At 48.4% G+C, this 15,424-nt stretch overlaps 1 protein-coding gene across 3 annotated transcripts; it reads left to right on the top strand.

The window, feature by feature from the left end:
• Window positions 1-510: 510 nt before the first annotated feature.
• Window positions 511-14,653, top strand: NUFIP2 (nuclear FMR1 interacting protein 2). Of its 3 annotated transcripts, none has more exons than XM_085078351.1 (5): window positions 511-796; window positions 3,723-5,432; window positions 12,712-12,744; window positions 13,302-13,356; window positions 13,957-14,653. In XM_085078351.1, the coding sequence occupies exons 1-4, from the start codon at window positions 613-615 to the stop codon at window positions 13,352-13,354; spliced, it is 1,980 nt and encodes a 659-aa protein (XP_084934477.1). In that variant the 5' UTR covers window positions 511-612; the 3' UTR covers window positions 13,355-13,356; window positions 13,957-14,653. The 3 variants fall into 3 exon arrangements, with proteins under 3 accessions (XP_084934477.1, XP_084934476.1, XP_084934475.1); XM_085078350.1 differs by having other exon boundaries at window positions 13,654-14,653; XM_085078349.1 differs by having other exon boundaries at window positions 13,302-14,653.
• Window positions 14,654-15,424: the final 771 nt, after the last annotated feature.

The following is a 15,424-nucleotide window of genomic DNA, read 5'->3' as shown; positions in this document are numbered from 1 at the left end:
CTGCTGCTGCTCCGCGCTCTCCGTGGCTGCGGCTGGGAGCCCGGCCGCTCGCGGTGTTCACCTCCCTGCCCAGATCCCCTCCGCATGGCCCTGGCTGGGGCTGTTCCAACCCCCTCCGCCTGCCGCGGGGCGCGGTTCATACGCTCCGTGACGGTAAAACGCGGCTTTGCAGCATCCCGGGCCGCCCTCCTCCCGGTGACCCTGCGGTGAAACCCCCCGGGGCCGCACGCCGCCCCCCGCCGCTTATGGAACACCCCAACAGCGAGGGCCGGGGACAGAGCCGGCTCCGCCGTGGCCGCTCGTTCCGGCCCCGCGCTCGCACGAGGAGGGGGCGAAGCGCACCCGCCCCGAAACAGCCCCGTCCCCGGCAGCCTCACCTGCCGCTGGCCCGGGGAGGGGGCGGCCGGGCGGGTCCGCGCTGGCCGGGCCGGCTCTCCCCCGGCCGCGGCGGGGCGGGGCGGGGCGGGGGGCGGGCGCGGCGGCGCCGCTCGCTGATTGCAGGGCGGGCGCTGCCAGTCCGCCGCCTCCCCCGCGCCAGCCGCGTCCCCGCGCCGGAGCCGCACGGCCCAGCAGCGAGCGCTCAGCCCGGCCCGGCCCCGCCAGCCGCCCCCCATGGAGGAGCAGCCCCACCACCACCATCACCACCACCACTATTACTACTACGGGCACCACCACCACCACCCGCAGAGCGCCTACCTGCCGTCGCCCGACGGCCGAGCCCAGCCCAAGCCGCCGCTCCGCCACGAGCACAAGCACGGCGGCCCGCAGCACACGGAGGCGCCGAAGCGGAGACCAGGTCGGGGCGGGCGGGGGGATGGGGCCTGTGACCTTCGCGGGGCGGCGGCGGGGCCCCCCCTCTTCCTCCTCCTCCTCCTCCGCCGCCGCCTCCCCCGGCCCGGCTCGAAGCTTCTCCGCCGCGCTGGGGCCGCTTCCTGTCCGCCATGTTGGGGCTGCGGGAGCCGCGGGCCCGCCGGCACGGCCGCCCGCCCGCACGTGGGGCTGGGCCGCGCTGCCCCGCCGCCGGGCCCTGGGGGGGCGCGGGGGGCGGCCGAGCGATTGATGAGCGCCAGGATCAATGAGTCAGGGCGGGCGGAGGGGCCCGGCCCGGCCCCGCCGGCGGCGGCGGGAGGCGGCGCGGCCCGGCCCGGCCCAGGGCGCTCGGCCGCCTTCTCCCCGCCGGCGCCGGGGCTGCGGCCCCCGGGCCGTGCCCAGCCGCCGCTGGCCGGGCGGCAGCGCCGCAGAGGCGGTGGCCGGGCAGCGGCGCGGGGGCAGCCGAACACGGGCAGGGCCGGAGCCCCCGCCGCGCTCCTGGGGTCTCCCCGGCTCCCGCAATCCCCTCTGGGGGGGCTTATGCGGGGTCAGAGCGAGTGCGTGGCCACCAGCCGGCCGGAGTGCCGCGTACTTTTTTTTTTTTTTTTTCCCTTGAATTTTCCTTTTACATAACGAGGCGGGAGGTGGGAGGGGGCCTGGCAGCAGCAGAGCGGGGTCGGCAGTGCCCCATGTGCAGCCTGGGCAGGCAGGGAGGGACCTGATCCGGCACACGCTAAAATAAGTTACCGAGCAAAAATAAGTTGAGTAGTCATTTCACTGTTTGCAGCGTGCCCAGGGTTTTAATATGTGCCTAGGCTGGCACCCCTCCCTTCCCGGCTCTGAAACTGTTTGTGAGCTTGCCAGATCCTCTTCACCTGTTCTTTTTGCCATCCTGTTTCTTTTCCTCTCCCCTAAATTTTGGTTGCTGCACCTCCATGTCCAGGCCAAGGCCAGCTGTGCCAAATGTTGATTTGGAGAAAACTCAGGCAGCTGAGCTGTGAATACTTGAGAATTGGAACTAGAAACTGCTGACACACTGACTTACTGAAATGGATTTTGTTCTTTATTTTATTCTTTCACTCCTCATCTGCAATGGTCTTATGACCACTCTTATTGTTTTGCTTCATTAACAAGTGGTGTCAGAAGTCTTGAGTCATACAAGGTCAGCTGTAACACTCTGCTCTTGAGAGGGCTTCCTCTTCACACTATACTGAAATACTTCATTTTAGAGGATCCCCCCTGTGGTAGTTCTCTCTAGGGGGAAGTATTTATGGTTGATTTTCTTAACAACGTATTTGAAAGTTATAGTGGAAGTTGTGGTGGTTACAGATACTTACATGTAGTAAAATCCTTTTTGATCCCCCCCGGCAAACTCAGTTGTGGAATTTCTGTAAATATTCCTACAAGGATTCTTGTGTTCCCGACTTGCACAGAACTTGAGCTGTTACATCTGCCAGACATCTGAGGCTCCAGGATGTGAGGGTAACAATGATTTTTAGTTACAGCAGTTAATTTCAACAACATCAGCAACAACAAAAACATTCTTTTTCGATCTGGAGTTTTGCCCACTCCAGTTGTTGAGGGACTCCCTCTCTGTGCTGACTCCGTGCCACCGTGGCTGCAGATGGAGCCTTAGGTGGGTCAGTGGTTGTGGGAGATATAAGGCTTTCCAGCCTCGGGAAGGAGGATGGATGAGTCAGAGGAGCAGCGGGTGCAGGAGGAGGGATCCCTCTGCTCGGTCTGCAGCTGGAGTGCATTTGTTGAGCAGGGCACAGTGTGCTCTCCCTGTCTCCCAGTGGGGCTCCAGAGCTTCTCTTGGGGCACTGTAGCCAGGGTCCTCGAAAGCAGCAGGCCTCTGGCCAGAGATTTTTAAAAAGGGGAAAGCAAAGAGGAAGTTAAATTGGTTCAGAGGGGACTGTTCTGGGCTTCCAGCTCTGCTTGAGTTGCTCTCCCAATATTCACTTCAGAACCGTAAGGCATAGAAGTGAACTTCTAGAAGGAAAAAGGAAAGCTGAGTGTGCAGCACAATCTCATGGTTTTGTGAGTTGGAGCCCTCAGCATGTACTTTATTTCTTGGGTCTCAAGCTCATACCAGCTCTCCTAGGGACTCTGAAATACTAGTTTTTCAGTGGGCAAAAGACCAGTTGCTGGTGGCAGCAGAAGGGTGCTTGCAGGGATGCATTTCTTCCCAGTTTTCTCACCTTTTCAGTGCTAAAAAGCACGTGTAGGGAGGTGTTGGTCACTATCTTGAAATGCAGTGAGGAGATGTGGTTACATTTTCTTCCTTCCATCTTCCAACTGGACTTGCACATGTCCTTTTAGAAATACTGAAATACTGCTTTTTTGGTTTTTTTTTTTTTTCCCCTTTACTGAGATGGCATTTGGGAGGAGGGTGGGAAGGAGGACTGCTGGTGTTGCAGGCCCAGGAGCTGATGGAGATGGTAGGAGTTGTCCCTTGTTCACAGTGTGTATTCTGAACCTCCACAGATCTTGTCACAAAGGCAGTGGATCCCGCTGTCTTGAAGCATCCTGGGAATTAATTTTTTCCTCCCTGTGACCTGGAAATAGTAGCTGATGAAATAGCTCTCCCACTTGCCAGTGATCTTCAGTACAGTATATTTTCCTGACATAGGAAAATATCTGTATTTTCTTTTGCTTTGTTATGTTATCTGTATGTCACTCAGTTATGTGAGAGTCAGTCACAGCTGATCCTTTCTGCTTAACCCTTCTTGCTGTGGGTTCCAGCAAATAAATTTATGCTGCTTTACCTCAGAGACTAGATATTTTCCTATTTTAAAATGTCTGCACGAGGAAACTGGATATGTTTGGGGCTGACTGCAGCATTCTGCAATGACAAGTCTAACATTTCATGTTCTAATTCTTGCCTTTTGCTGTTTTTGGCTTCCTTCTAGGCTACGGAGAGCTAAATGGCAACGCAGGAGAACGAGAAGTGTCACTAAAAGGCCTGTGCTCTGATGAAGCCACCACCCCAGGATCCAGGGTACCCAATGGCAGCCAGCAGCTCACAGATCCTAATGTCACCCCAAAGCAGACTGTGAAGGCCAGTGCTTTGGGGAAAGCTGGAATCAAAACCAAGAACTTCATTCAGAAAAATAGCATGGACAAAAAGAATGAGAAGTCCTACGAAAACAAACACAGAGAGAGCCAGTCCTCAGACAAGCCAGAGGGAGTGTCAATTCCAAACGGCGTGGTAACCAACAATTCCAGCTACATCACGAATGGCTACGTAGGAAAAGGGGCTGATAATGATGGTAGTGGCTCTGAGAGTGGATATACTACACCCAAAAAACGGAAAGGCAGGCGCAACAGTGCCAAGGGCTGTGAGAACTTGAATCTAGTACAGGAGAAAATAATGCAGCAGGAGGTCAGCGCACCAACCTTGAAACAGGAACTTGAGAGTTTCAAGCCTGATTATAGTGAACAAAAGGGGAACCGAATTGAAAATACTAAGCCTGTTTGGAAATACGAGGCTGGGGCTGGTGGAGCCGGCCGGGGAAAGCCTGGGCTCGGGGATGTACCGCGGAAAAACTCTGATGCCAAACCTGGGATTAGCAGCAAGAAGTTTGATGACCGGCCCAAAGGGAAGCATGCATCGTCGGCTACGTCTAAAGAGGACTCATGGACCTTATTTAAACCACCCCCAGTTTTTCCAGTGGACAATAGCAGTGCTAAAATCGTTCCCAAAATTAGTTATGCAAGCAAAGTTAAAGAAAACCTCAACAAAGCAGCTCAAACTCCATCCACATCGTCCTCGTCATCTTCGTCATCTGCTGGGGAAACTCAGGCCCAAACATCAAGTCGACTGTCCCAAGTCCCCATGTCTGCTATGAAATCTGTCACTTCTGCCAGCTTCTCAAACGGGCCGATCCTCGCCGGGACCGATGGAAGTGTGTATTCCCCAGGGACCCAGCCACTGCTCTCAACTGCTGCTAGTACTGTACCATCGACCTCCTCTGAGTCAGTAACCCAGGACATGAGTACAACTTCGACAGCCCTCGAACAAAAGAAATCTGGCCTTTTTATCTACCCTTCAAATATGCAAACTGTGCTCCTGGGTACAGCGCAAGTCGATTTCCCTTCGCAGACGAATCAGCAGAACCTGGGGGATATCTTCCAGAATCAGTGGGGCTTGTCTTTCATAAACGAGCCCAGTGCTGGACCTGAAACCGTTGTGGGGAAATCTGCAGATAATCAGTTAATGGAAGTGACATTTCAAGGGGAATATCCTGCCACTTTGGTTTCACAGTGTGCTGAAATCATTCCCTCAGGAACTGAACAACCTGTGTTTCCTAAGGCTTATGAGCTGGATAAACGGACTAGCCCTCAAATTCTTAGTGCTATTCTTAAGCCTGGGACTGCTGTTGAGGGTGGTGTCTTAGCTTTGGAGTCGCATCACACAGGTGACCTACAAAAGGCAGACACCGGTAGCCAAGGTGCTTTAGTGTTTCTTTCAAAAGACTATGAAGTAGAGAATCCTCTGGCCTCTCCTACGAACAATTTGCTAGCCTCCGCCAAAGAACAGAGGTACCAGAGAGGCCTAGAAAGGAAAGATAGCTGGGGTTCTTTTGACCTGAGGGCTGCTATTCTATATCACACTAAAGGTAATGGCTTAACAAGTGCAATATTCTAACGTGGTATGTTCCTTACAGCAAGTCTAATTGTTTTAAAAATGACCTTTTTTTTTTCGCTTGCATATCTCTCATGGCAATAACGGTTTGGGGAAGTTACTCAAAGCATTGTTTAATTAATGTTAAGAGGTATTTGTTTCCCTGTTCCCGTGGATTGAGCATGACTGATGTTGATAAGGATGATCATTTAGCAGGTCCTCCTAAGCTGCTGAGCATTGGAAGGAGTTAAATGTGTAGGTTCAGCTGCTCTGTTCCAGCTGTACCAGGTGATATTCTGTCACTCTGAAGGCTTCATAGTCTGTACTCACACCTCTGCCACCAAAGTGTTGCAGCGTCTCCCCTGGGCAGATCAGACCATAGAATCATGGCTTTGAAGGAAGAAAAAATTATTCCTTCAGCTGTAGGTGTGATTTATTTTTTTTAAGTGCGCCCCATACACACTTTTTCCCTGCCCTTGAGTATTACAGGCAACAGCAAGACCAATCTTTTCTTATCAGCTCCTCTGTAAGCTGCAGATTGAATTCTCTCCTTGTCTTTGTAGGCCACATCTTTCAGATGATTTTATTGCTTTCATGCAGTCCTTTGTAGTCCAGCTTTTTTTTTTCCTGGTTTTTTTTTTTTTTTTTTGAGATTGAAATGACTCAAACATGATACAGACACTTTAAAATGGGAACGAAGAGAGGGAAGCCTGTGGGATGGTTTGCTTTCTGCTTTAGCCTCAGCCCCAGGAGCTCTGGGGTCATGGGGCAGTTCTTGGCTTTTGGTGCTGGTTTGTGTTAACAGGACCTGTTTGTTTGTTCCCTTTTGTGACAGTGTTATTTATTCACTCTTGACCAACACGGGGACAGTTCCTTTTTTTGACCCCCTTCCCTCTCCCTGCACTCCTCTGCTCTGAAGGGATCAAGGTGATCATCCTTTTGTTCTTAAGTATTCCACATGCATATAGGAATAATGTCGAGTTCCCCTATGCAGAGGGTTGGTACTTGGTTGGCTTTAGCAAATTTGCTGTATTTTGACCATCTGCAAAGTTCTTGAATTACCACTTCACAAACTCTGTAAAGCATGAACTCAGGTGCCTTCCTGTAGTAATAACAAGCCCAGTCATTTAAAAATAATAACTCCAAATATTTTTTCCAGGTCATCTCCCTCTCAACACGTTAACATTTCAAGCTCTAGTCTACTTGAGAACAGTGTTCATCAATTGATTTTATCTGGGTCCTCTCCCTTCTGCTCAGTTTATTCCAGCATTAAAGCAGGCTTTCTGTTCTCATTTTTTGTATCTGCCTGCAGCCTTAAATCCCAGCTTCCCATCAGAAAACGGGAGTATCAGAAAGCAGAACATGGAAGAAAATCCTAGGTGATCTTTTTCTTAATTTTGCAAATATTCCCTAGACTTGTTTGTCTCCCTGTTTTTGTCAGCCTGAACTTGTAGAAAAGCCAGCAAGGCTCATCAGCTCTCCCATTCTCACTTGCTGTGAAAGGCAGACCCCAGTGAAACAATTGGAACAACAGGAAAATAACGAACACTTCCATCCCATGTCCTCTCGAGGAGGTGTTAACTTCAAAGCCTGGCTGCATTCAGCTCTTCTAAACACAGGAGTTAATTACATTTGATGGCAAGAATGGCCACTTAAAGCACCCGTTAAAATACTGTTCTCTGCTCTTCTGCATGTGAATGGTCTTGCTTTGAGCATCCAGAGCAAGCACCCTTATGATGGCCTGGGGATACCCAATCCTGCCCCAGCACTCATCTCTGCTGGTTTCTTTTTTACTCTGTATGTGCTGTCTTCAAGGTGTTACTTAGGGGTAAAAGATGATAAATATTTCTAATCAGTGTTGTCATTAATGCAGTAATGGGGTGCTCCAAACAGCTTGGGCTTGTCTTTCTCCTATTTAGTCTTCAAAAGCTGTTGCTGCTTTACAAATCAGGAGATCAGTCCAGGTCTTTGTGCTTCCGTGTTGATGGTGGGTGCTGCATTTCACCCTTGGGGTGAGTTGGGCTAAGAAATATTTGGAGGCATGGTGCTTCCTGTCCCCTCTTCATTGCTGTGAGCAGCCAGAGCTCACCGTGTGCTGTGAAATGCCTCAAAACTGTGAGATGTGTTTGCAGGACAGCAGTGTGGGGGTTAATTCCCACACCATCCTCTCAGTTTGTCTTGGGCTGTTTTCCTGAGGTCCAATTCCAAGCCAGCCAGTTCCTCTGTGGCAGGAAAAGAACGATTTCACTCACTTCTTTATCACAAGCTGCCTTTCCCTCCTTGCTTGGGAGAGCTTGTGGGTTTTCCTGGGTTGGTGTTAGGGCATCCCGGGCAACTGGGTCCTCAGACTGTTTGGTTTTGATTTTGAGAGTTGGGTGAACTTCTCCCTCTCAGATTGATCTGTTTGCTTTTGAGCAAAGTCTCTGTCGTTTGATCTTTGCATCTGCCCTGCCCTTGGGGTTATGAACACAAAGAGAAGCGATCACGGGACAAGGACAGGGGTGAGTGTGGTGTCCTGGTGTGTTCCCTGCCCTGGCTCCATGTGCAGTAGATCAGTGCAAGGATGAAACTCCAGGTGTTGTAGTGTGGAATGAGCTGTAGTGTGAGTGGTTGCAGTGCTTTGCATGTCACAACTGTGCACCTTTTTTGCACTGTTTGTGCCTGTAACTGTGACCAGGTTATGTGGATCCTCATCCTGGACTGTAAATTGCTGTGGGAAAGCCTCCAGCTTACTCGAGAGCTTTGTTCCAGCAAACCAGGCTTTCCTGTGCATGGTTTGCCCAGCAACTGCAGGGGACATTATAAACTGTAATTGCTTCACAGCTTCCCTGTGGAAAGATGGATGGAGGAGGTGGCTCCCAGAGAGGACGGCTCTGGTGCAGTGATCCTGTAACTCATCCCAGTCTCCCTGGGTGCTGGCAAGGCCGTGCTGTGCTGGGGTGTGAGGCTGGGTGGCTGCAGAGTACAGTGAGGTCCTGGTGGAAGATTGCTTTGTTCCTTTGTGTGTACCCAGACTGCATTTACCCAGAAGTCAGAGCACTGGGAACACTTAGACAAGGATGATGATGCATCCTCTTGTTCTTTTGGAAGCTTTTCCTGTTAGTTTCCTTGTACCCCTGCTTCATGCCTTGCTTCTTTCTATTTTTTTGCCTCTTTTTAAAGGGCAGAAAGACTCCCTTGATCATCTGATCTGCTTGAGTGTAAAACACGATCCTTCAATGTGGCTGCCTTCATTGACAGCCCGTGCCGCTCGGTGTTTGTGACGGTGCCTTGAAACACTCGCGGGTGACAAATCTGATTTACCAAGGGAGATCTGATTTAGCTGAGCACTGGTGGGCTAGAGACAGGATGGATGGGCTTGGAGACAGGGGTGAGCATCATATGGGAGGCTGGAAGGCCCAGGAAGGAGTGGTGCTCTCGCTTGGAGTCATTGTCCCCTACCTAGGTTAGAGTTGAACTTCTGCCTTGGTGTGGCATTGCCAAAATCCTTATCTTTTTGAGGTAAAACTGATCCTTGCGGATATTTTGGTCCTTCAGGTAAGGAGGTTGAGTGTATGTCAGCTTTACTTCCATTGAAGTCAGCATCTTCTTACTGCTTTAGTCCTTATTTAAAGACAGCTAGAAAATACTTCATACAGGAATAATTGTCAACGCTTTAGAGAATTTTGTCATATTCAGGCAGTTGCAGTCTTCCAGGCCAGGCTGTCACTAACACTGTGCTCTAGATGGCAAGCTTTGTGGTGGGAAGCTCAATAATTTGCTTGTCCTGAGCTAAAAAGCAAATAATTGAGGCTTCCAGCTCAGCTGCACAGTAGTGAAGACCACATGGGTGGAGGAGAGAGAGCTGCAGGGTTTCCCTTATTCTTGGCCCTGACTTTCTGCCTGTGCTGCTGCTTTGTTCCTTCTCAGCATCTCAGTCACAGCAGCATCTCTGCTCGCGTGAAGAAGCAGGAGAGCAGCATGGAAAATAGAGCAAGGCAGAGTGGGCCAGCCAGGAGTGGCATTCGCCAGAATGGTGAACTGGGTCAGAAGAAATAGCAGATCTGTGAATTCAGCAATTTTCATCCTTTACATCAGGAGAGGGGGGGGGGAAAACCCCTTGGTTTCCCATCCCCCCTTGGTGGAAAGGAGTTAGAGCTTGCTCTGTTGGTTATGGCCTTGTGGGGCAAAAGCTGATTTAATTCTCCTTCGAGTGCCTGCTCTTTCCCAGTTGTCAGGATGAGTACAGTGTATGCTGTACCAGCCATGAGTCTCCACAGCATGGAATTCTTATTCTTTGCTTAGTTTCCAGGGCAATCCCCATGCTTAATCATTGTCCTGCAGATACAAACAGAAGAAATCAGATGAGAATGGTGCCTGCTTGTTATTTCTTTAGTGTTGTATTTTAGGGACAATTTTGGGATTTATAAGGACAAAGAAGTAGTAGTGTGGCATTGTGCAGACACTTCTGTTTGCAGGGACTGCCTCTCTGGCAAGGGAAATGTGTGTAAAAGTGCCTGTCTTAGCAAGTTATTACAGGAACACTTCTTTACCCTCCAAGGTCCTGCTGTAAAGTTTATTGACTTATGAGGAATCCCAGCACAATTCACCAGAGTGTGCCTTAGTCTGTTCCTGACATCAAAGCTTTCCTCCAGTGACCCTTTGTTTCAGTGATAGTCCCCAGAAAAAGTGGTTTAGGTGGATGTGACTGGGACTGTCTGCCCCAGGCAGTTTCTCAGCAAACCACGAGCCTGAGGGCTGTGGAGAGGCCAGCTAATTATAAAAAATCCTGGAAAACGAGAGGTTGGAAGGGGCACAGGAGGTGACCTAGTTCTGCCCCTGGCTTGGAGCAGGGCTGGCTTTGATGCTGGGTTGTGCAAGGGTTTGTTGATGGCATTTTTCTCCAGCTGGGTTGGAGTCCACTTGAGAAGAAAGTTTGCTATTTCCCCAGCCACGTGTCTGGTTTTGGGAATGGTGGCTCCTGCCAGGCAGGTCTTTGGGAAGAACCAGTACTTGGTTTTAGGGCAGTACCTGAGAGAGTGGCCATGGCATTTGTCAGAGCACCTTCTGCCAGTCATAGGTGACCACAGCCTGGAACTGGGAGGAAAACTCACCAAGTGAAGCAGAATAATTAATAAAATTCCATTTTAAGATTGAAGAAAACCCTTTTTTTTTTTCCTAGCTTGTGTAGCAGTTAGCCTAAGGCTTATTCTTTTTTCCTCTGTGAAGTTGTTTCAGTTGGTCAATGTACTGAACCTGTGCTGTCCCCTGTCCCTGTGCTGCCAGGTGGAGGGGAGGACCTTGCTCTGCTGATGGCAGGTGATATTTAGTAAGAGCTGTTATTGCATTGTTTGCTGATGGTCTTTGGTTTTGTAGCTTGGTCAGGCTGAGCATCTGCCAGCCAGTGTGTCCAGGTGTCTGGGATTTACAGGACACTTTACACCACCCTCCCTTTCTGAGGGAGGAGAAGAAGGGAGATTGAAGCCTGAAAAGGTTGTGGGTGTGTTAGATTTTTTTGAAACAGAATTTTGTCAACTTAGTAGTTTTCTTGTGTGTTCCTAACAGTATTTATCTGCTTGTCTTACTGTCAGATACTCTTAATATAATGAGTTCACATTCTTACGTAGTCCAGGGAAGTTAATGCCAAATGAAGTGCACAAGGCAGCGTGGTCTGTGCATGGGGATATAGTGGTGGGTGGTGCTTCATCTCTGCCTTGTATTTGATGCTCAAATGTTGCTTTAATGTGCAGGAACCAACAACTCGGGAGTAGTTTTCTCTCCCCTGCCTTTGGGGAAAGCTGTTAAAATAGGCGATGTTCTTTAGCTGTTAGGAAACGATGCATCAAACTGCGCTGAATGGAAAACTCGCTCCACGGGAGGTAATTTTAGTAGCTGGTTCATTTTACTTCAGGGGAATCTGCATCTGGCAAATGAGGGAGGCAGTCCCTCGCCAGCCTGCTTCTATCCCTGGGGGTGTTAGAGGCTGGCTACTATTCCCAAAGCACTTAGGGTTCCCCAATAGAAGTGCAAAGTGTTGCTGTTACTATCCTGACACAAAAATAACAGACCTCGTAAAATTTTGTCAGGGCTTTCCTTACAAAAGGCTTAATTGTGCAGGGAGGGGTGGCAATATTTATTTGCATGCAATTTCCTGCCCCGGGGAGCTGGAGATTGTAGCGGACAAAGGACAGATGAAGGGTTGGAGAAGGGAGGCGATTGATGGAGGTGACACTTGGCACACACCGTGCTGAGGCCAGGAGTTTTGTAGGGCTTTTTCTTCTTCCTTTCCCATGCTGGTTAGTTTACTTCCTGCCTTGTTTTGTGCTTTACAGCACATCCCGTGTACCTTGATAATCCCTTGCCATTCTCCTTTCCTAGCCCCTACTGAGGTCCTGTCACCCTTTGTGGCAGAAAAGAGACTTGAAAGGTGTTTCTTTCAGGTTGTGTTCCAACTAAATGCTCATTTTCTATAATTCTGTCTATTGGGCACAGGGTACAGTCAGTGTCTTCATCAATATTCTAGCTCACAAAATTCCATCTTGATAGCAGCTAAAAGGAGGTACTTTGAATGGTTCTCTAAAGATGCAGTTTTATTTGGGGGGATATTTTAAAGGGAAGAGTGTTTTGTTTCTTGATGTGGATGAAAAGAAAATCTAATTTTGCCATTATTTCTTGGGTAAATAAAAGCATAATGCTTGTCCAGGGAGAACTGGGGAGGGTTTGTAGAGGTAAACTGGGGAAAGAACTGCAAGCCTGGTGTGTGGAGCATCACACCTTGCTCCTGGACAGTGTGTTGGCAGCAGCTCTGCAGAGATGTTCACACAGCATCCCTTGCCTGGTGCTTCAGCACACACACGCTGTGAACCATGTGCAGCTCGCTGTGTCCAGCAGTTCTCATTTCACACACACTAAGCATCAACTTGTAAAAATCATCTCTCCAGGCTCCTTGTTGAGGCTGTAATGTGCAAAGCAGCGTTGGAGTCAGAGTAGTAAAGCCTGAAGTTAGATTGTGATATGTGGGACTGGTGAATGGTGATGACATTTTGGATGCTCAGCTTGGCTCTCTGACCCTTAAGACCATGTTACAGCCATGCCTTTGCCTTTTATTGCTGGATTATTCATGTGAAATTGGTGCAGTCCTGTGGGCTGGGCTGGGACTCTGCTGCTGGGTGGGATGGGGTTGGCTCTGAAGGCCTCCACAACCTCCTCACTCAGAAAATTAGAGTGTGTTTGGAATGGTCTCTAATGGCAGCATCAATCTGCATAATAACAGTGATCTCCTTTTGCCTCCACAGAAATGGAAGCGGTTTGGAATTTGCAGAAGCAAGGTAAGGATGTTGGAAAGAATAAATGAGCCAAATTGCTCTGTCTGTTGGGAGGGGGCATGAATGAGAGTGGATTGTCTCTGTGTTTGGAGATGCCTGGGTTCAGTTCTTCAGCGCCTGCGGTTTGTAGTCTGGATTTATCTCTGTTTCAGATCCCTGAAAGTCAAGACAATAAGCTTTGCTATGATGGTGAGCTGCTTGGAGAGAAGCAGACTCTGTAAAAGAGCAATAAACCCAGTGTCAAATTAGATTTAATGACTCTCCTCTATGTGTATACAAAATTGCTTTCTATTTCTGGTGTTGGGTGTCACATCCAATAATAAGTTTTAAATTCTGGTGTATCTCCACAAGCCACCTGAGAAGAGATTCTGTGTGGGAAAAGCTATTTGTGCTGCTGTGGGGAGCAGGCTCTGCTCTGGGGAAGCCTGAGCTTGGGGTTCCTTGGCAGGAATGGGGATCCAAAGGAAAAGTCCATTAACAGCCAAGTACCTTGTGTTTATTTTCAGCCACAGGGCCTGAAAGTAGCTTGTCCAAAACTTAAAATTCTGCTTTCTTTCCAGATCCCAAAAGGATAATCACTTATGATGAAGCCATGGATCGCCCGGATCAATGAAGGTAGCAAGACAAGACTGCCTGTTATAACCTTTCTGCAGCATTTGTGCTGTTCGTGGGGGACAAAAAGGCTTTTATGCTCCTTCTAAATCTTCAGTGCAGCAGAGGAACCATAACTAGAATCACAGGATAATATATACAAATATATATATAGTTATTTAAAAATGGCAACTGAAAGTAATTAGACTTCTTAAGGAATCTGAAAATTTATTTCAACGAGACTACACACGTGATTATTTAATCTCCGGTACTGAATAGATTTTTTTTTTTTCATTTTTGTTTTGTTTTTTTTGTTTAAAGAGTGAATGCAAGTGATTAAGGAATACAGACTCAATTACAAGCCCGGTTTCAAAGTTCCTGCTGTCGTCTGCATGGGCAACAGCAACCCACTGGAGAGGCATTTCCACTTGACAAGGTTTCTGTTTCTTGTTCTGTGACTGTAGTGACACACTAATCACAGGGAAATCAGGATGATTCACCATCCTTCATCTCCCCTTTCCCTTCCACCTCCCCTGTTTGGTTTCTTTTTTTTTTTCTGGTTTGTTTTCCATTGAATGCTGGAGAAACGCCTTGAAGTTTGCAGAGTTTCTTTTTTTTTTCCAGAGAATAATAATCCACGTGTTTTGCCAGGAGTAAAGCAGCAATCCTATGCTGGTGATATTGTCTTAAAAGGATCATTCTGCTGAGGGAAAGATGGTAATACTGCAGTTCTAGGATGCATGGTGAAGTCACACAGTTGACCTGGCTCCTGTTACACGTTGGACTATTGCAACTGAAGAGTTATTTCGTTTTAAAAGACAACATGGAAAAATAAGCAATCTGTTTAGGCATTTAATATGGAAAAAAAACCAACAAAAACCCCACTGTTCCCACAGTTTAATGCCATTGTATTACTGGGAGCAAAAAAAAAAAAAAGACAAAAAAAAAAGGTATCTTCTGCTTTCAACTGTAGGTGCTTCATATTTGCTCTGTCTGTCTCCTAACACTAAATGTGCTGGATTTTTTTCCCATTTTCATTGGAAAACTGAAGAGGAATTGAGTTCTGCTAACTTTCACCCTTCTTGAATTATTTTTTCTCTTAAAAAAATTTCAAAACAACAAAAAAAGGAAAAAAGTTATTAAAAAAAAAAAAAAAAAGAAAAAAATGGGAATTTGAATCCTTTTCAATTTGTCCATAGAATGCCAATGGCTGGGCTTCCTGCCCCTTGGAAATGCTCTTTTATATTTTAATGCAGTCTGTGTATTTCCGGGCTCTGCTTCTAATTATCTCTTAATAAAAATATATTTTATTACAAAAAAATGGAGGACTTAGGAATGAAAATAATAATTTTAAAAAATAATAAAAAAAAATAATCCCAGGGAAAGGAAAGCTTCCTAGCAGTGGTAGGGAAGGCTGAGCAGAGTGCAGGCTCCAGCTGTGTCACCCCTCTGTCCCATTGCAGCTTGTGTAACATGTCCAAATCATCTGGGGGTCGGGTAGTTTTTCTGGGTTTTTTTTTAAAAGGTGGAAAGTTCACAGGGTCCAGTGCAGGAGAAATGAATAAAGCAGAAATGGGTTTGTCGACCAGCCTCCAGAACCCAGTGCTCACTGTGGGTGTCTGTGGCCTAATCCCAGCTCCTGGCTATCCAGGTTAGCAGCAGTTGATGTCTCCTAAAATTAAACTGGACCCTCTGGGGCATTACAAGGAGTAGATAAGCCCAAAACTTTGGAATATCCTTTGTGCTTAGATCTGTCCATCAAGCCATCAGGCTGGGTTCTGCTCACCAGTGAGCTCCACAGGGCTCCATCCTCAGCCCAGTTCTCTTCAACATCTCATTAACAGCCTGGATGCAGGACTCAAAGGGACACTGAGCTTGCTGACACACTAAACTGGGAGGAACTGTTGACTCCCTCGAGGGCAGAGAGGCCTCAACGAATTAGAGATTGGCAATCACCAACTGGATGGAGTTTGACAAGGGCGAGTGTTGGATTCTGCAGCTAGGATGGGGCAAACCCTGAGAGGCTGGAGAGCAGCACCACGGAAAGGGAGCTGGGCATCCTGGTAATAGCCACATTTATCTGAGTCAGCAG

Source organism: Lichenostomus cassidix, chromosome 19 (genome assembly GCF_008360975.1).
Source record: "Lichenostomus cassidix isolate B80296 chromosome 19, HeHo_3.0, whole genome shotgun sequence".
NCBI classification, from domain to species: Eukaryota; Metazoa; Chordata; class Aves; order Passeriformes; family Meliphagidae; genus Lichenostomus; species Lichenostomus cassidix.
This window is presented reverse-complemented; position numbering and strand designations above follow the sequence as displayed.

Bases quoted from the DNA above. Each gene is read 5' to 3' on its own strand.
- NUFIP2 (XM_085078351.1), top strand. From the start codon at position 613: ATGGAGGAGCAGCCCCACCACCACCATCACCACCACCACTATTACTAC. The intron at 797-3,722 runs GTCGGGGCGGGC...GCTTCCTTCTAG, and splicing joins GGCGCCGAAGCGGAGACCAG to GCTACGGAGAGCTAAATGGC. The intron at 12,745-13,301 runs GTAAGGATGTTG...CTTTCTTTCCAG, and splicing joins TTGGAATTTGCAGAAGCAAG to ATCCCAAAAGGATAATCACT.